The following is a 20,880-nucleotide window of genomic DNA, read 5'->3' on the forward strand; positions in this document are numbered from 1 at the left end:
GAATTAAAATTGAATAAATATTTAGTTCAGAACCTTCATATTTCTATTTTAGGATCCAAGCTTCCATGTTTATAGTTACCTTTTAATTTGAGCTGTTTATTTAACTTCATGATTATAACTGATGTCATTTTACACACTTATCTCTGGCATGACTGGTTTTATAACTTTGGGTATATGGTGGTTTATTTGAACCATTTTTATTAAATTTTTTAAGGATTATTTGGTGCAGATATTTTAGATTTTTTACTGTTCATTGGACACACATATTTGCTGACATCTCGTTAAGTGTCCTGTTGGCATGTTCCACTTCATTCACACAATTGTTTTTACCATCAACAAGCATCAAAAAAATGGGAGAGCTCCTTTAATCTGTCTTACCCCAACCTACCCACATATTTTAATCCTCAGTTATACCGTTTTGACAAAGTTAAAGGTGATTTCAGACTTAAATTGTGAGCCCTTATCTTACTTTTTGGGGAATCATTGGCCTTCTGGAACAACTGTGTCTATTAGGGCTGAAACAATATGTATATTCAGGTTTAATCCATCATTAAAATGATTGTCACCTAATTTGGTAATCAATTAACTTGAAAAACATTATAGACGGATACATCAGCCAGGAGATATAAGCAATGTTTTTTTTTTTTGCTTTTTCTTGTAAAGATGTCATGCAAGTGATGACAAAATCTGCATGTAGTGCTGCTCCCTCCATTTGCTGTCTAGTGTTTGTGTGTTTCATCTTTTTTTTTTTTTTTTTTAAGAATTTTTATTTTTGGTTAAAATTTGGAATTAAGAAACATTTATCATTATAAATTACAGCTATCATGATTTAATTTTTTACTGAAGTAAACATGCTCTCAAAATGCCAGAAATTACCACTAGTAGTAATCAAGCTAAAACTAAAAAAGAAAATAAATAAAAACATACATTTTGTGTTTAAGAGGAAAAATAAGAACTTTATTTTCAACTGGTTCAAATTCTGTGTGTAAGTAAAAAAAAAAAAAGATCCTACAAAGCACCTTTTACTATCGTATTTTCTGATCGTAAAACCCGTTAACAGATTTGTCAAGCCAGTAACATAATCCTAGTCTCCATGTTTAGACCACCTAATTGCATTGTAGTTGAAGTTTGGGCTGCAACTAACGATTATTTTGCAAATCGTTCAAATCTTTTGATTATGTTTTCGATTAATCGATCAATAATCAGCTAGCCATGGGTAGGGATGGGAATCGAAAACCGGTTCCTGTTCAGAACCGGTTCCGTATTTTCCGATTCCATGGCATCGTTTGGCAGCTCGCTGAACGATTCTTTTTTCGATTCCCGCAGCACCAGAGCCTAGAGCGTCGGCTCTGGGGAGCACGACTTACGTCACGTTTTTTACGTAAGTTACGCAAGTTGGAAGAACTATTCGAGGAGGAAGACAACGAGCTGCGGTGACTTTGTGAATCAAATCTCCGTCTTTCCTTAGCCCAGAGGGTAGATCAGGAAATCCAGCTCTATAAAAGCTTGCCCTCCATCCCCTGCAGGGATAGCGCCACACTGTGGTGGTGGAACAAGCAAGATACGCTGCCCTTGCTATCTGGACTGGCTGAAAACTACCTCTGTGTGCAGGCTTCCTCCACCCCATCTGAGAGGGTGTTCTCCACGGCTGGAGACACCTTAAGCGCTGAAAGATCCCGTATCCTTCCAGAAAAAGCAGATATGCTAATCTTTCTGCAAAAGAACTGTTAATTTTCCCTACTACTGTTTTATAATTAGTATTTTTTGTTATTTAAAATAGGTTATTATCCCATGGTTATTAGACATGGTTGGTTATTAAGTTTGTTCTTGTATTCATTTTTCATTTAAACACAGATGTTACTCCAGTTTCACATTTCCTGTGGACATCTTGATCTTGTTGAGTTTGTAAGATTGTGCAATAGTTAAGTAAACAAAGTTGATGCTGATAATCAAACTGTTTGTTCTCCTTTTTTCCCCAAATTGGAATCGAAAAAAGAATCGATAAAGAATCGAATCGTTTCATAGAATCGAAAAGGGAATCGGAATCGTGAAAATCTTTTCAATTCCCAACCCTAGCCATGGGTTCCTTGAAAAATACTTTTTGCGAAATTAAACCAGGTGAGACTAAAACTTTTCCACTTATGAGGTTCTGGCTCCAGCACATTGACAGACGAGAAAGATTTTCATCTTGAATGCAAAGTCTTAAAGGAATAGTACACCCAAAACATGATTAGCCTTCATTTTCTACTCACCCCCATGCTGAACAACACTCTGGAGTACTTTTTTGATATCTCAAATGCATCTGGAGATCTGGGAGGCTTCTTGCTGTCTGCTGACATTCAAATAATGGAGGTCTATGGTGCCCGAGACAGGTCCATAAAAGTCCACAAAAAACGTGTCAATATTCCTCCATACTGCTCGTCCAATGTATTCCAAGTGTCCTGAGTGGGTAGCATCCAGAATTTACGCGAAACAAAGTTATTTAGATTGTTTTTAGAGCATAAACAGTAGTGTATACGATTTCCGGAAAGCGCGCGCATGCAAGTTCACGACGCTACGGAAGCCGGCAGACCAATTGTTTCAGTCCTAGTTGACTTGTAAAAATGTTCATCTCCTTTCTTTAAACTTTTGGCTATAATGCTGTCATGCTCTTACTATGCCATGCTCATAGATTTGAAAGCTTAACTTTCTGGTCTTGTTCTCAAACTTAAAAGCTGTCATCTCATGATTTCAAGCAGCTTCAGAAAACTTTTCCAATTTGTCTAAATCTGCACTTCTTAGATTCCTGAAATTCAGCATTATTCTCAATTTTGTTCAGGCAGAAAATTGTGTTTATGTTGGCAAAGAGAATTGAATTGGAGAAATTCAACAATGAATTCAATAGGGTTGGGAATTGATAAGATTTTCACGATTCCAATTCACTTATCAATTCTGTGAAACAATGAACTTGGTAAGTGGACGGTGACATTCATCTACCTTTGCCTGGGACATTCCATTTCTGCCTGCCTCAGTGAAAACAGAAAGCAGTTAACGGGAGCTGCCAGCCTCTGAGCCAGCCAGGCTACCAGTCTCATCACAGTCCTCTAAATCTAATGGAGAAGGCATCTCTTTAATGAAAAAGCATTACTGTACAATTTTTGGAAATAAACTCATCTCCGTCTAATTTAAATAAACGAGCGTCACCTTTCTCTCACTCCCTGAACCACGGAGTAACTTTGTAGCATCTTTAGTAACCCCAGAGGAAAGAATTGGTTTATTTCTAGAAATATGAATTACTAGGAACGACATTAAGCAAAGCCAGTGATATAAAACTAGCCACTTACCACCAGAGTTGCCTTCCATGCTGGTCGTAACTTTAGCTTCTGTGCGGAAGCATGAAAAACACGGCGTTCGTTAAAATGTATGCCATGTTGTGTGCGCAGGTGTTTCTGCAGGTCGTATATATTTCCTCCTGCGGATGTAATTGCCACTCTGCAATGATTGCCAAACTTTTGAGCGCTTTTGTTTTGCTTTTCTAGACTTGCGCCTGGTCACGTCGTACTTGCTTACTGAATACCGCGTGCGTAACTCTCGTAAAAAAACGTGACGTTATTCGTGCTTCCCAATGCTAGACTCTGGTGCTGCTTTGAACCATTAAGACAACCGTTAAGCTAGCTGCCAAATGGTGCCATGGAATTGGAATACACGGAACCGGTTCTGAACAGGAACCGGTTTTCGATTCCCATCCCTAGAATTCAATGGTGCAGCCAATTTTATTTTTAAGACATGTTTAAGTTCTATACTTTTTGCTAAATAAACTCTGCACAACGTGTTCCATTAAATCCCCAGAATGATCCTGAAATTCAACCCTTTCAGAACTGAATGTGCTTCAGCAAATGATCTGATATTTGCTGATGAGTTATACAGATATACAAGTATTTGTTCAACTGTTTAAAGGCGGCATCTAAAATTTCAAAGTTTGCATCAACTTTGATTAAAGTAAACCTGCAGAATAAACCATTCAAACCAATACATGACATTTACAATTTATTATATTCTACTAAATCAATGCAGAGAGTCTACATCCTCAGGTTGAATAATTTAAATTCAGGACATTTTAAGGACTCCAGCTATTTTGGCATATAAATAGATCAGCCAACAGAATGTATCTGGATGTTTTTTTGCTTTTACTATAAACTAGATTAAACTTGAGGAAATTTGTTTTAATGCATCGTGGGGTGTTATCTGTTTCCTTTATTGTCTGTTCAGAATCAGAATATGCTAGGCTAGTCTCAAATGGAACTGAAAGCCATATCAACCATATTGATTCTGCTCTAGTATTAATGGTTTTAAGGTTGTTATGTTTTGTATTTCAGATCCAGTCCGTTCCTGCGAGCAGTTGGCAAGACCGGTGAAACTTTCACTGAAGCAGCGAGTCTTGGAGATCATAATTAAAGAAGGAGCAACCCACTTTGCAAACGTTGGATACATGCTGTTTTCTAGCATCTGCTTTTGCTTAATTGATAAAGAAGCTGACCAAGCCGCTGACCACAGACTCTGTTTTTGGACTAGTTTAGTTGTCGATAAATGACACCCGTCAAGGCCTTTTGACATTGTACGTCTATGAAATCAGGTAGAAATCTTCCATGTCCACCAGTCAGAAAACTGCAGCTAGTTAAATGGGCATCTTTCAAATGTGATTATATGAATTACAAAGATCAAACTGGCATTATGACGTATCACTCAGCAGCATCTCTAATTCACTAGCCTGAACTGAAAATTTCAGCGATGTAACTTTGAGCTTTACCTATTTCCTTGTCATGTGACTTTGCGTTGCTAAATCTTTTCTTTAAACTCTGACGGTCTTTTCACCATTTTGATGAGGTGAACGGTGGCTTTAAGTGACCTCCATTGCCAATAAAAGACTGTCTCTGAATACATTTTTCTTTATTGCATGCCTAAGTAGATTTGAAAATGATTCGGTGAAGGGCTAATCGACTCTGTAGCGTACTGGCACACAGTGTGGCAGGGCATTGCCTGTCTCTCTTCCTCTGTTGGGTGTCAAAAGTGAGGACTGCTTCGCAACTGTTGTCCATGATTGAAGGGACACGGTTTCCACTCTTTCCTTACGCTAAAAAGAAGACTGAATAGCTTTTCACCGCCTCGGGGGACAAATCACTTTTCTCATCGAATCATTTTGCCAATCACTTTTACACCCAATCAAGTTTGAGTGTTTTTTGTTCATGACAATAGGGGCAGGCGCTTCCAAAACATTAAAGATATAATTTTGCAACTAAAAACAAAAGTTCCGGGGACATAACACAACAGGTTTCAATCAAAGAGTGCAGAAGGAAGTGATTCATTTCACATTCAAAATAGAAAACCCGTTCCCGATAGACTTCCTTTCCGGTACACCACTCGATTAGTTTTCTGGATCAGCGTTTCCGGATCATTCCAACAGCCACTTTTGACTGTTTCATCCTGGACGAAGGGATCTACGTCTGGAGAAAGGGACTGCACTGTCCTGGTCGAGGTGGAGTGGGGGTTTTGTTTGCACCGCTTCCCATCTGTCAGTGCACGCCGTCTGTGATCAGCGCCAACCGGCCTTAAGGAACCGAGGCCAGCGAGACAGAGAGAGGAGGCAGAGGACTTCAGAGCAACAGACTCTGGGGTAATTTACAAGTTTTACTCAGTTTCTATCCAGTAGAGTCATTCAAAGACGAATGACTACTGTGTAGAAAGTGAATAACTATTGTCATTTAGCAATATTTATTGATTAAATTAGTGTCCGTCATTTATTAGTGGTTAGAATGAATTATTTATTAAATAACATTATTATAAAACTAATTTCAAATTCCCAGCTGCAGCATATTGAGCTGTTTTTTCTACAAAATACAAAAAATGTTAATGGCTTCCTTTTTCTGACCCTTTAACGGATCTCTTATTAATCTAACACTAAATAACCTAACCGAATGTCATATAGTTGAAGGTAGTAGAATGTAACAGAATTCTTTTTGTCTGAATTTAATCCCAGATATTATTTTATTAGATCCTGGCCATGAGGTTTGATGCCTCCATCCACTGACCGGAAACACTGGACCTAAATGGCGCAGCATGACTTTGTCCCTGCCTGGCTTAACTTCTCCACGCCCCAGCCTGCCAAGGTAGGGAATTATCTGTGCGTGTGAGAAAAAGGATTGTTGTCATTGTGTGGGTATGTGAGAAAGTTTTTCAAATGTCCGTCATGTAGGCCAGTTTTTTTGGGGGGGTTTTGCAGTCACTGCTGCAAGACTTTGGCCTGAATGTATCTGCGCCTGCATTCAGGGCTAAATCGCCCTCAGGGACAATGAATGCAGTCAGCGCATGGTTCAGCAGAAGGTCAACGAGATTTTTAGTACCTTAATAAGGAAAACATCTATAACAATCAAATGTTCTAAGCAGCTAATCAGACCAAGGACGTTTCGGCTGTCTACTTATGACTCATTTGGGAGCGGTTTCATAGATTTCTTGTCTTCCTTTAGGCTCTGTAAACTTTGGCCCCAGACATACAGGTGGATCTTTGGATCCTCTACTGTGGCTTTTAATACTTTTGGTTAAACTGTTCTAAAACTAATTAATGTGTTGTGTAAAAAAGAAAAGCTAGTTTTAGCATTACTTTGTGGCTGAGCATGAGAGAACAACAATCGGCCTCGGTGGTCTCAGCCGAAGAAAGTGATTTTTCTAAAGGTGTTCTGCCTCTGCTTGATATTTTTTTGATGGTAAATGACAACAAACCAGAGACAGTTTTGATGTTTGCTTCTCATTTGAATTAGTTCCATCCTAGTCCCCTAAGAATTACGAGACTGTTGGGAAATTAGTTTAAAATATATCAGTCTTCACATTAAATAAATAAAAACTGACCAGTGATGATCCTCAGAAGATATCGAACAAAGTAATTCATAGAATAAACCCAATTAAAAACAGAGCATGTCTCATCTGCTCCATTTCTCTAATTGTTTTTGTTTTACGCCTCTCGGGCCGTGAGTCCTCCAAGTGAAGCAAGCAGTTGCAAGAACAAAACATGAATTCATTTTTGCGTCCATATTCTGTCGCAGGTTGTTCTCGATTGAAAGTTGTTCCTGAAGCTGTGAAAAGTTGTGAAATTTTGGGTTCGACTTTCACATTTCATTTACCCAGAAACAATTTTTACTTGCCCAGTATAATGTTTGATAAATATAGTTCCTAATATTCATTTTTGTACATATATCAATGAAACATGTTTGTTTTTTAAATGTTTTTTTTGTAATTCAGTAGGTTTACAGGTTCCTGGTATGTATATGCATGCGTCAGATAATGAACTCAAGCCTACATTACCGTGTTAACATGCTTTTCAATCCTTCCTGCACATTCTTTTCAAACTAAACTTTGCTTTAAACTGTAATGATAAAAAAAAAAAAAAAAAAACATGACAGGTTAAAAACTTACACTACTACTACTCACCAATTTAACTTGTTTAGCTCTATAACATTTAAATGCACCACTCCAATGTCTAAGAGAAAATAATTTAATGAAAAATTTTTAATGTAGGACCACTGTACAGAAGACTGCCATATGATAGAAATATTTACACTGTGCGGATACAATTATTATTTTCCTAATCCCTGACTGATCATTTTTAATCTAGAGTGTTTTATAGTATAGATTAAATTCATCATCCAGCTGCTGCTCTGCAGAATTCTCTCCCCGATAGCTGAATCACGCATCTAGCGTAAAATCACGCAGCTTTTTCAAATCACGCGAGAATGTGTACAAAACAAAGATGCGCCAGCAGCGCTTGTGGATCATTTTCAGCGAATGTTGTGATTTTAAAGTAATTTTGAGTGATAAATGTATTGTTTTTGCGATCATTGCACTTGCCCGGCGGGCAAATGCAATAAAATTTGTACTCTCCCGACAATAAAAAATACTTGCCCCGGGCGATCGGGCAATGGTTAACATCGTGCCGTGGGGTTGGTGTTGGAAAAGTGGAGTAACTTTCCTCAGTTTGTTTTCAGGTCAGATATTTTTTTTCAGGTGTGGATTTCTATACTAACAGAAAATCTTTATGTAATGGATAGTTTTGAGGATCATCTGGAAAGGCAGAAGGAAATATGAACTTTTCTGTTCTTATCGACCTAAAAATGCCATTTGGTTATGTTCTTTCTGGGGTGTGGTAACGTGGATTGGACTTTCTAGGAATTCGCCAGCCCAGCTTCACATGAAGTGTGGGGAACTTGGTTACAAAACCAACTTCTTTCTTGTTCTTTCCATTATGAGAACCAGAGCAAATACCGTATTTTCACGACTATAAGGCGCACTTAAACGTCTTTTTTTTTCCTCAAAATGTGCGGTGCTCCCTATGGTGCGGTGCGCCCTATGTGTGTTGTAACTGCGACTTTTGAGACCACCTCATTGAGGAGATGATGAAAGAGTGGCTGAATGTAAGGAGACCAGGTGTTTTTTTTCCACCCCTCACCATCGCTGTTAATATGTAACTCCATGCGTTCCCATCTCACAGCTGATGTGAAAAACATGGGGAAACAAATTAACGCTGTGCTCGCTGTTCAACCGCTCGACATCGGTGTGAACCGGACCCAGCAGGTGCAGCAGAAGCAGCGAGTTTACATGCAAAGTCAATGGTTGACGCGCGTATAGGTGCAGCAAAAGGTCCTGCAGCGCGTTTTGGTGCAGCATGTCGGGAGCGTTTAAGCATCTGACGCACCGCCAACGCGCTGCTGCTGCTCGACATGGAAAAATTGAAGTTTTGCTGCTGGACGCGCCGCATCAACCAATCAGAGAAGCTGATCTGGGAGCTGACAGCGAGACAGTACAGCGCTCTGATGACATATGATATTAACGCAAATGAAAAGGCTGGATCGATGAGGAGATGATGAAAGGCAGGTGTATCTGAGAAGACTAGGTGGTTTTTTCCACGCATCACCATCGCTGCGTGCCCATCTCACAGCCGATGTGAAAAAAAGATGAATCAAATGAACGCTGTGCTCGCCGTTATCCCGGGGGTCTGACAAAGGAGCTTCCACCGCTCGACATCGGTTTGAAGCGGCCGTTCACAGTAAGGCTGCGAGCGGCGTGGGAGCGATGGATGACCGACGGAGACCACAGTTTCAGGATAAGAAGGCAGCGCCGGGCAAGTTACGCCACCGTTTGCGGATGGATTGTAGATGCTTGGACTAAAGTGTCTGCTGGCTCTGTTGTTCAAGCTTTCGCAAAAGCCGGCATTATTTCTGAGGAGCTGCGCTGCACGGAAAGTGACTCTGACAGCGAAGAAGGGGAAACTGGCATGTCTGATTTAGCGCAGCTGTTTTATTCAGAAACAGAGGATGATGACTTTGATGGGTTTGATTAATACTTTGTAATAAATACATGAATAAAGCACAATCATACTCAGTTTTGCTCCCGCTGTATTTTTCTCCCTGAAAACTTAATTCAACAGCAGCCCCGGCGCGTCTCCTCCTCTTCATCGCGGTGGCTGGCAGGTGTTTTTTCATCTAAATAATCTAAATCTTGCAGCTATATTTGCTGTGATCAGTGGGAATAAAGTAGTTTTAATATGTTTTTAAGTGAGAAAGTCCACCTGAAAACTTAATAATTGCAGTCAGTTCATCCAGATTATCTATTTCTGTCGGAGGCGCTCAGACCCCCACATACCAGCGGTGCGCTGACAGCAGAAATCTCTTCATCAGCAGCCTCTAGGCTGGGCAGCCTGGGGTTCACCGCGGCTGCTGGCAGGTGTTTTTCATCTAAATAATTTAAACTGCAGGCACCAGGATACCGGCAATAAAAGCGAACATATTCCGTCAGCAGGTTTCAGGATTTTAAGTTAATTTAGGAGTGATCACAGCGCTGTGTCATCTGCGATGTGTCTGTCTCACGGCCAGCTGCCAGGTTTGATTAATACTTTGTAATAAATACATGAATAAAGCACAGTCATACTCAGTTTTGCCCCCGCTGTATTTTTAAATACGCAGTAGAGGTATTTAAAGGTAGTAGAGGACATGTACCTTTATATAAAAAACGCGCCCTATAGTCCGGTGCGCCTTATGTGTGTGTTAAATACAGAAATGGGACACATAACTGAGAGTGCGCCTTTTAGTCCGGTGCGCCTTATGGTCGTGAAAATACGGTATCTTGGTTCTTGCAGAAGATGTCATGCTTTGGGAGTCCACAGTTTCGTTAGATATATTTATATAATAAACTCATTTGTTATGATCTTTCATTTATTATAACTATAAAGTAGCCTTCAGAACCTCTTCTGTTGAAATCCATCATGAATTTTTAAGTTGCCAATATGAGGTATTAACCCAAACACTTCAAAAGGCTTAGTTATGAGAAGATTTTTGATCATATTCTCTGATATGCAGATTAGAAGATGGATTTTTATCTTGAACCAGATGCATGTTAGAATGTAGTTGCTGTTAAGTTCCCCTTGACAATTTTGTTGAAGTTATGCTCTCTTCATAAAGAATGTTCCTGCTTTAAATTCTGCCTCCAAAGTTTTCAGAGCAGCAGAGCTCTGCTTAGACCAGCCTGGATGCTAAGCTAACTGGGTCTCCAGTAAATAAGCAGCTGCTTCTTCGTTCACGCTGCTTAATTCGCCTCTGTACTTCACGTTTTTCTTCTACCTCTGTCTTTCATATTCTTCGGCCTTAATTGTCTTTTTTTTTTTCTTCTGCCTTCTTATTCTTAAAGTTCTTAGCTGCTCTCAATGGACTTTAGGGTTTGTTCTACCAACCAATACTGGCCGTTGGACAGAAAATGATGCTTGTATCTACAGATAAAAGTACGTGGTATCTGGTCCAAAGTATTGGTGCATCACTAGTTATAAAACCTGCTGTTTGACAGAGAAAGGCTGTGTGCACAATTTTAACAAATTTCTTTTTTTTTTTAAAGAGGCTAATCTCATATTGGGATTTATTGTCACTCGCTTCACTATAAACCATGATCTCTGTTTCCCCTGTTGAGTTGCTGACCCCTTAGCTCAATGTGGGATTGCTGAAGTTCGCCAATTCCTGTTATTCCAGACTGTCGCACAGCTTGGACCCAGCTGTTTTACTGCAATACCTTTACCTTCCTTATATCTACAAACATCTTGCTCTGTGTCTAAGCATAGCAGCCTGAATAGACATCAGGACGGCACTGCTTCCTCCTCTCACAGCTTTAATATTTCCTCTGTCTTTATTCTTTAATACATGAATACAGGAAATTTTGGTTATTCCCAGGTTTCTGGTATCTGATACTCAACATATAACACCTAGGTTGTTGTTAAAGATAGTAAAGGCAGCAGTGCAATGTTTTTTCAAGCTCCTGAATACGTAAACTTGCACTTTTTGTACAAACTAATTAAAAGAAAGAATTGACGATTATCAACATATAGCTGCCCCTCTCTGAACCAGTAGGTGTTCTTATAACTTTAATAATGCTATGCTCCTGAGGAGACACTAGAGGAAGTCAGGTTTTTTTAATGCATGGATGTATGTAAAGGCTCAGTGTAGGGCTGCAACAACGAATCGATAAAAAATCGACTTTTAAAAGCGTTGGCAACGAATTTCATCATCGATTAGTTGTGTCGTGCGATTATTGCGTCATCCGCCGCGCCGTCATCACTGCCTCTTGACTGAAAGAGGAAGAAAAAAAAATACGGCAGAGCGAGCCAGCGCTGCAGGTGCAGTGTTGCCAACTCGGCGACTTTTCAGACCCCTCCAGCGACTATCTTTAAAAAAAGCGACTAGCGACAAATCTGGCGACTTTTTTCGGTGTCACTGGCGGCTTTTGGAGACTCTTACGTGAAAGCATGCATCGTTCCTACTCTGCCGTGGGGCGCCTCCCCCATCCCAACCGCGTTTTCCCGCAGGAGTCCCTCTCAGCGCTGCAGTCAGAGCCTCAGCGTCCAGACTGCAAATGAAGCGCGCATGCACCGGGATTGGCGGCGCAAATTGATCACAATAATTAAAATAGCCTGCGCTTTGTAAAGCGAAAAAAGTGATAACATGCAACTTTTTTCAAAAGAAATTAACATGGCACGGAACCACCATGTTTGTTTGGTTTTAAAGTGGGGAAACGTAACGTTAGTTTCTCGGGTAGCTCATTTGATGCTTTCCTTACCTTGTTAGTAGGTTACAGACACTGATAAGGTTGGCTACTTATTTTACTTTTAATTTCATTTGAATTAGCTTAAGCAGCGTTTACATTTACTTTATAAATAAATTAACTTGCAAATTATGAGGGCAAGGCTTTTAAAGTTTAAATCTTCTGGCGAAGATAAAGAAAAGAAGATCCTGCAATTTATGGAAGTAAAGCAGAATAAAATCCAGCAAGATCAGTAATATGTCAATTAATTATCTGCCACATTCCCATGTAAATATCTGTCTTTGGAGGATGTGTTTTTTAGCACCCCTAGTTCTCTCATTTTTATTCCAAATACAATTTATAATTTGAATCACAGGGCTATTTTTATCTCTATAGTTAAGTATTTTCTCAAGTAGCAACTTTAACTGCTTTACTTTCCTGTCTTAAAAGGCAGAACTCTTCTAGTCTAAAAAAACTCATTTGTTGAAATGGGGGGAACTATTGTTTGAACCCCTTAGGGGCTTTTAAGAACAAAAATGTCTTTTTTTGCGCTTTATGAAACAAAGTAGCCTATATTTTGTGGATGTACAGCTACATTTCTCATGTAAGTTTGCGTAGTTTTAACACAAACATTTATTTTTCATATTGCACCAGTACAGTTAATGAGCAACCTGTACTTGTGTGCTTGTTTGTTCTGTCTAAAATGTTTATTTTGGAATAAAGAGGTTAATATAAAAAATATTTTTGTCCGATTCATCGATTAATCGAAAAAATAATCGACCGATTCATCGATTTTTAAAATAATCGTTAGTTGCAGCCCTAGCTCAGTGATGTTTCCTGAGTTTGAGAACAGCAAACATAACCTTTAAATTAGACTTTTAATAAAAGTATTTAAAGCGTCCCCTCTGGCATAGTACTGTATTTGCTCCTTGGAGGAGCGTCTCTGTGCTCCAGATAACAGATGGTCCACAAGGCCTTCGCTGCACACATAATGAGCACATGTGAAACAGGGCAGTGCTTTATCTGGATTATTGAAGGACAGGATAGGTTGTTGTTTTTATTGGTGTGTACATAATTTCTTCTTTTTAAAAAAAAGTATAGTGTCCTATGGAGACTTAAAGTAATCTAAGGGAAATAATTCTTTTAAATGGATGCAGTTAAAAGATTTCTCTTCAAACTTGGCTTTGGAATGTAATGTGTGCCTGAAAGAAGCTACAACTGTTGTTTCCTCTGGTTTGTTTTGCGCTGTGAAGTGGTGTGAATTTGAACAAATGTTGGAAGTCCGTGTGTATATGCTGTTTGAAAGAGCATTAATGAGTTTGGGTCTGTTATACGTATCTAAGAGTGAGCCACTCTGCACAGGTCCATCTCTCCTGACTTCTGTAATTTCATCACACATGCAAAAGACCAGTTCAGGCTGTCAGAGGGATGATGCCTCACTTTGCATCCTTAGGCAAAAGTCTATGAAGTTGAATATGCTGTAGTTTTTAGGTAGAGTGGACTTATCAGCTAGACAAGCATTCAAAGTTATGGAAATTTAACTTTTGTACCTGCATGTTGCTATCTGTTTTAAGATGGACAGAAGTTATGGGTGGGGAAAGAAATATAGTTTCATCAGATAAATGGTAGCTGTCGGTGCAGATAATCATTTTTTGTTTTGCTAGCTGTTTTTTTTTTTTTTTTTTACAACTATTAGTAAGGCTGGATAGTTTTATTGTTTCCTGTTATTGTGATAAACGGCTATTCATTAGAATTAATTATAAATAATGAATTGGTGAAACTTAAAAACTAGTGAATTGTGAGAACTTTTAGTTTGATTATTTTTTTCTCTCTTATAAGGAGTTAAAAAATACAAAGGATATAATTAAATTTGGTTATTATGGAGTATTTAGTGATCTAAAAAATACTACTTTGTCTAAGTTTAAACGGTTATTTTTTTTCATGAGCAGCATTTGTGAATCTGGGGCTGTGACTAGTGTGTCATGCAGCGACAACCATACAGAAGTAAGAAGTAATGAGTAAAAAAGGTTATTTATTCAAACCTTTATCACTGTCATGCAGAGATGTCTTAGTAACTAGTTACATTTAGACAGTTACCTTTACTTGAGTGATTTTTTTTTTTGAAGAAAAAAAAAAGTATATGTACTTTTAGTGGTAGTTTAAAGGAATAGTACACCCAAAACATGATTAGCCTTCATTTTCTACTCACCCCCATGCTGAACAACACCCTGGAGTACTTTTTTGATATCTCAAATGCATCTGGAGATCTGGGAGGCTTCTTGCTGTCTGCTGACATTCAAATAATGGAGGTCTATGGCGCCCGAGGCAGAAAGGTCCATAAAAGTCCACAAAAAACGTGTCAATATTCCTCCATACTGCTCGTCCAATGTATTCCAAGTGTCCTGAGTGGGTAGCATCCAGAATTTACTCGAAACGAAGTCATTTAGAATGTTTTTAGAGCATAAACAGTAGTGTATAGGATTTCCTGAAAGCGTGCACCTGCGCGATCACGACGCTACGGAAGCCGGCAGACCAAACCAGATGAAAGTGCGCATTCAGCGTCTGCTCTGCCAATAATGCAAGCGTAGAAGAAGAAATGTGCTGTTTACCTGTGCAAAGAAAGAAACAACAAAAGAAAAATGTCTGAGGACTTCAGTGTTGAGGAAGAGCATGAGTTCTTTACCGAGCTGAATGCGCTGGTTTGGTCTGCCGGCTTCCGTAGCGTCGTGATCGCGCAGGTGCGCGCTTTCAGGAAATCCTATACACTACTGTTTATGCTCTAAAAACATTCTAAATGACTTCGTTTCGAGTAAATTATGGACGCTACCCACTCAGGACACTTGGAATACATTGGACGAGCAGTATGGAGGAATATTGACACGTTTTTGTGGACTTTTATGGACCTTTCTGCCTCGGGCACCATAGACCTCCATTATTTGAATGTCAGCAGACAGCAAGAAGCCTCCCAGATCTCCAGATGCATTTGAGATATCAAAAAAGTACTCCAGAGTGTTGTGCAGCATGGGGGTGAGTAGAAAATGAAGGCTAATCATGTTTTGGGTGTACTATTCCTTTAAGATTGTACTTTTTACTTTTACTTGAGTAAAACTATAATAAAGTATCACTACTCTTAATTGAATTAAAGCATCACGTTCTCCATCCATTCAGAGTAATTTCCCTTAATGGAAAAAAGCTTGTTTTAAACAAAAAGGCACCTTTGAGAGAAGCACTTTATACCTAAGGGTTATTGGTAAATGTTGTTTTTCATCTGCTTTATTTTGAGGTTGAGTGAAAATGCAGTAAACGGAATACTGTAATTCAACCTATTCTTTATACTATTTTTAACAGAGGTTATTCTACCGATTAATCACTATAATATGTAGTATTTTCGTTTTCTTTGAAACACCAGAATTTACATATCTTGTTAAATTTTATATAATTTTCTAGGAAACTCAATCTGTTATGATTGTTGGTAGTAAGTAGATCAGTTACTCAGTACTTGAGTAGCTTTCGTACCAAATACTTTTTTTACTCTTATTTCCGGCATTTCTCTAAAAACGACTTCTTACTTTACTAAAAGTATGATGAAGTACTCATACTCTTACTTGGGTAAAAAAAAAATTTAGGACTCTACTCATCTCTGCTATCACAACAGTGCCACAAAATATTATGTTATTATGATTTTAAGTAGTGGTTTGCCGATCGATCTGCCACTAATAATAATCAGCAGATTTTCATGAAAAAGTATGTGATCAGTGACGCCGAACACCATCTTTTGTTACCAATCACCTGTGTGTCTTACTTTGCCGCCTGCAGAGACCTTACCTGCAGCACGTCTACCTCTTTCCTTCACACTATTTCACTGAAACTTTGGTGCCTTTAATGTGAAGTTTGCGTCTTATGATGGGGGGAAAAAAATCCTTGGGGGTAAAGCCAATCAAAATGTATCAATAAAACGTAACATTTAAAAACAAGCACTAGATGGAGTATTTTATTGAGGCACAGGTAAAGAGACGCAGAATTCCTCTGTACTCTGTGATCAAGAATGCTCTCCCTACTGGGGCGTAAATATTTCAGAGATGTAGCGGCGTTTAGCTTTATCAGACAGTGGAGTCTTACAGTAAATCTTTCCTTAAATATAGCTTTAAAAAGTTTTAATTATATCAAACTTTTGCTGTGTTTCTATATAATGCAGATAATTGTTTGGTGGATAAAAAGTCTAACTCCTGTCGCATTTCTCAGTGTCCATAATTGGATTGGAGCGTGCCTGTGTAAAGTGGGGAATCAAGTTCAAGTCTATATTCTTTCAATTTGTCAACCCTTTATAGGAAGAGGGGACTAAATCTTCTGACAATTCACCCATATTTTCATTGTTTAGTTTCTAAACTTGATTCTAATTTATAATTTAGATCATGACTAGCAATTTATAACGATAAAAGAACTGCCAATTTCGGCACATGAGCATTGCTTTGCCAAGGTGTTCTTAAACAGTATTGTATTTCTGTCCAGCACTGTATCATGCAGGAGTTGACTAATGGTATGTTTTGGGATGCATGGTAAAAAATGAAAATGGTACGCTGCTTTTTAAAATTTATTTATTTATTTTTTTTGATGTACGAGTTAAGACGAAGCCCACGAAAAACCAAAAAACCCTAATGCTGTTTTTAGCCTCTTAATATCCACCTCATTTTGGGAAATTCTCAGCTATGTTGCAGACCTAAATGGAAAAGCAAATAACTTAGGAAGTGTAAGCCCAAATTAAATGTGTGATATATTATTTGAAAGCTAACACCTTCTGGTTTCTGAATACATGAAAATAAAATACCCATGAAAGTAAAAAAAAATACCCAAACTGCATCAGTTCAAACAAGACCCAAAGTTTTTGTTTTTTATTCTGGATAAAAGCTATTTTTTGAACAACAGTTCTAAAGACACGCATGCTTGTTGTGGCTGCTTTGTCATGGTACATTTTGACATGCTGCTATATCTGTGTTAATTGTGCTTTGGTGGTTGAATTGTGGAGAATCTAAGCTTTCCAATGATGTCTAACATGTCTATATCTTAAACATTTACTAGTGTAATTTTCATGCATATTATTTGTAAATGCTTTAAAACGATTTGAGAGGTTAATGGTGCACAAAAATTCCATTCCATTTTATTCCAACAGCAGCTTTTTTCCCCCAGTGCCTCCATGCCAAAGCAATTTATCTACTTAAACTTTAGAAAGAAAGAACAGATTGAAACCAAAGACTAGCTGGGTTTTTTGTATTTTTGTTGTTGTGTTTTTGTTTTGCTTTTTGTTGTGTTTTTCATGCCACTCTCTGTTGAGGAGTTGAGTTTAACACAACAAATACAAAATTAAACAACAACAACATAAAAAAGGATAATTCTCTCCTCCAGTGAAGCTGGAAAATTCTCTGCCCCAGTTTTCAGTCTGTTCCATTTTGCGCGTTCAGATAAGACTAAAGAATAATGATCAAAAAGGTATAATACCACATAACATATTCAGATAAACTTGGAAAAGGAAAACTATTCCCACTGAATGAGAAAACATGTTTACCTTATTGGGCTTTAGAGGTGTGTTTAACAATATTCCCAGCAGACGCTCTCTGAATGTGTGCTTGCCTTTGCCCACAAACTCACCTTCACTAATATATCTTCCATCGCCATTTCTTGGACCGACGAATATCGGTCAGAAAATTGTTACATATCATTCAAACTTATTGTAAACTGAGGTGAAAATTTATGCTTTCAGTGTCGTTTGTTTTTAATGCTGGTTTTCTCTTAATTTGTGATGAACTAGAAGAGACCTATTGCCACCTGCTGGTAAAGGTCTGATTTGATTTCCAAGAGACCTGAGACTTTTAGGCAGTAAGAACTTGGATCCATAATTAGAAAAGCTTTCAGGTGGCTCCAATGTTTCCTTACCAAGATAATCAAACCATTTATTTTGCTTTTACAACAAATTATGTCCTGATTTGCCAACATTTACATTGCTTTACATTTATTTTAATGGACTAACTCAAAGAAGTATTTTCTTTATATTTGGTTTTCACTTTTTCATCACACAAAACTCATCAAATATTTTTTTGGATTCAATTCACTTTAATCTGACTCTCCTAAATAAAACCCAGCTGTCAATATTTAGGGCCCTATAAAATCAGTTTTAATTTTTCCAAAATTCCGTTTTATTTTTTCCAAAATTCCGTTTAATTTTTTCCAAAATTCCGTTTTATTTTTCCAAAATTCTGTTTTATTTTTTCCAAAATTCCGTTTTATTTTTTCCAAAATTCCGTTTTATTTTTTCCAAAATTCCGTTTTATTTTTTCCCAAATTCCGTTTTATTTTTTCCCAAATTTCGTTTTTTCCGTTTTAATTTTTGAAAATTCATTTTTTTCCGTGTTAATTTTTGAAAATTCTTTTTTTTTTTTTTTTTTTTTGAAAATTCATTTTTTTCCGTTTCAATTTTTGAAAATTCAGTTTTTTTACCCTTTACTGTTATTTCAGTCGTAAAAAGAATGTGCTTTTAATGTTAATGAATAAAATTTACACAAATAAAATAGGAATTACCTTAAATTTATTGAGGTAAAAAAAACACATTTACTCAGTACTTTTACTGCATGATGCAACATAACACTGCACACAAAGTACTAACAAAATATTAATGGTTATGTTAAGTGCTCCATTAGCTTTTTAAAGTAAAAAAGTAGGACCTCTCAATTGGATGACAAGTGGTCAGTGCATGTATTTTTGCGCTTCCAATCAATGGAATGTTGACAAAACTTGCAAAACAATAGTTCACCTGACACGTAAAAGTCACGAGGGACTTGCTCGGGTCTGTGCTCGGGGCTTAGCGTCGTGTTTCTCAACTTTTTCGCCGAAAGCGGAGCTGTGGAGAGCCGCTTCGCCATATTTTCAATGTTTTGATGGGGGAGGGTGTGTGGAAATGACGGAGCGGGAGGCGCTGTGTCGCCAAGATTTGCGTCCCCCGGTGTGCATTTCCCCCCCGACGTACGTTCTTCTCCCACACAAAAACAGAATTTCATTTCAAATGTAGAAATTCCGCGTTTATACTACATTCCGCTTTAATTTGCCAATTCCGTCCGCGATTCCGTGTTCGTGAAATTATAGGGCCCTAAATATTAATTTAGTGTAAAAACTGCTGCTCTATGACGGCCGCAAAGGTTTAATAAACTGACAGGATGATCAGGAGGGAAGTAAATGGAAAGAATACTGTATGGGAAACTGAAGAGCTCCAGAGATTCACTAATCACTTTGGAGAAAGTATTGACTAGTTATAGGGCGTAACAATAAAGTCAAAACTGACATTTTTAGCTTACATGCATAAGAACATTGAAACATTTGGACATAAATATAAATTGAGGAGAAAAAAAGCATATTTATTTTATCTGACTGATATTTGTACTCGACATGGATTATACACTGAAGACAAGTTTTTATACTTTATTTTAGTCTCTGTTACGCTCATCCTTTTTAGATTAAGTTAATCTAAAAGCGTTGTTTTGGAAAACCCTGTTTGCTTTAGAAGTATGATTGTAGATCTTTTTTACAAAACTCGGGGATTGAAAAGAGCTTTGGACGTTTTCACAAGTTTGTGATCTCAGGCTAAATTTGCTTTGATAAGTGAATCTTAATGTAGGCGTGTAGAAGCTCGTTTTTTTTGTTGCTACCTGATGCATTGAGCCAGTAAGAAAAGCACTCATGAGTAGGTTTTTTTTTATTTTGATCTCATTTTAAAAAGCAGCACTGAACTGAATGTTTTCTATCAAAGAGGAGGAGGTCATAAATTTACCTCTACATGGAAAGACTGGGGGGGTCTTGCATGAATGCACACTCTAGGTGAGCTCCTTCTACTTTTATCCCTTCATGGGAACCTGCTCCATTAACGAAGGCAAGTCTGAAAACAGAACCTTATGCTAAGTAACTGCTAGGCCTCGGCTGTCTATTCATATAAAGCTTTTTAACCTTTTTGTTCATCAATAATAATAATAATAATACTCTGGCGTATTTCCATTTCCCATCTCAGACCTTTGTGCCTGTTTGAATCTCCCAACAGGCGGCCGCACCACTTCAGAGACGTGATTATGACCACAGGCCATCAGCGCCGTCACGCCCCTGACTTAACTTGAAATTCCACATTATTTTTAAAGCCTGTGACTTTTGAGCTTTGCTTAAATGCCTGCTGCTAATGGGCTCTCATATCCAGTCCTTATTATGCTTCCATTGATTACTTTCTTTATTTTATTATAGATTTTATAGTTCTGATTTATAATTTTGTCTTTTATGCTCGTGTGGGTTTTTGAGTCTGTGTAATGGTGTTATGTTATTTCACTGTACAGCACTTTGGTCCTTAGAGAAATTTTAAAGTGCTTTATAAATAAAGTTGGATTGGATTGCTGAAAGTAGAAGCTGGAGGATTCTGGCTTGAAAATTTACTAAAAGTTTTTTAGTCTTCTATATAAAGACATGTTCAGCATCCTACTTTGAAGGATTTGTCAGGAGTATCCTTTGTGGCCTATGGTTTCCCAGAATTCACTGCAGCAATAGCCGATGATGATGGTAAACATGGGGGGAAAAATTATATAAATCCCTCCCTAGGACCCAAAATAAACCTTTAAAATGTTTTACGGTATGCCTGGGCGATTACAGACCTTAAATCTTATCATGATATTTTGTGGTATTATCTTCATAACGATACAAATGGAATTAAAAAAGCTTTTCATTACGTCTTTGAGGTCTCTCTCAGGTAATTGTTTGGCTGTGACTGTTTGCCTC

At 37.9% G+C, this 20,880-nt stretch overlaps 1 protein-coding gene across 1 annotated transcript in view; it reads left to right on the top strand.

Moving 5' to 3' along the window:
• gpbp1l1 (GC-rich promoter binding protein 1-like 1) overlaps positions 1-20,880 on the top strand; it is a 31,571-nt gene that overhangs the window by 1,116 nt on the left and 9,575 nt on the right. Inside the window, exons 2-3 of the mRNA XM_038274260.1 lie at positions 4,356-5,650; positions 6,029-6,143. Of these exons, the coding sequence (XP_038130188.1) occupies positions 6,084-6,143 (60 nt within the window). The 5' untranslated portion in view covers positions 4,356-5,650; positions 6,029-6,083. The remainder of the gene's footprint in view (positions 1-4,355; positions 5,651-6,028; positions 6,144-20,880) is intronic.

The sequence above is a fragment of the Cyprinodon tularosa genome, unplaced genomic scaffold (assembly GCF_016077235.1).
Source record: "Cyprinodon tularosa strain WSP-4 unplaced genomic scaffold, ASM1607723v1 ctg901, whole genome shotgun sequence".
Lineage (NCBI taxonomy): Eukaryota > Metazoa > Chordata > Actinopteri > Cyprinodontiformes > Cyprinodontidae > Cyprinodon > Cyprinodon tularosa.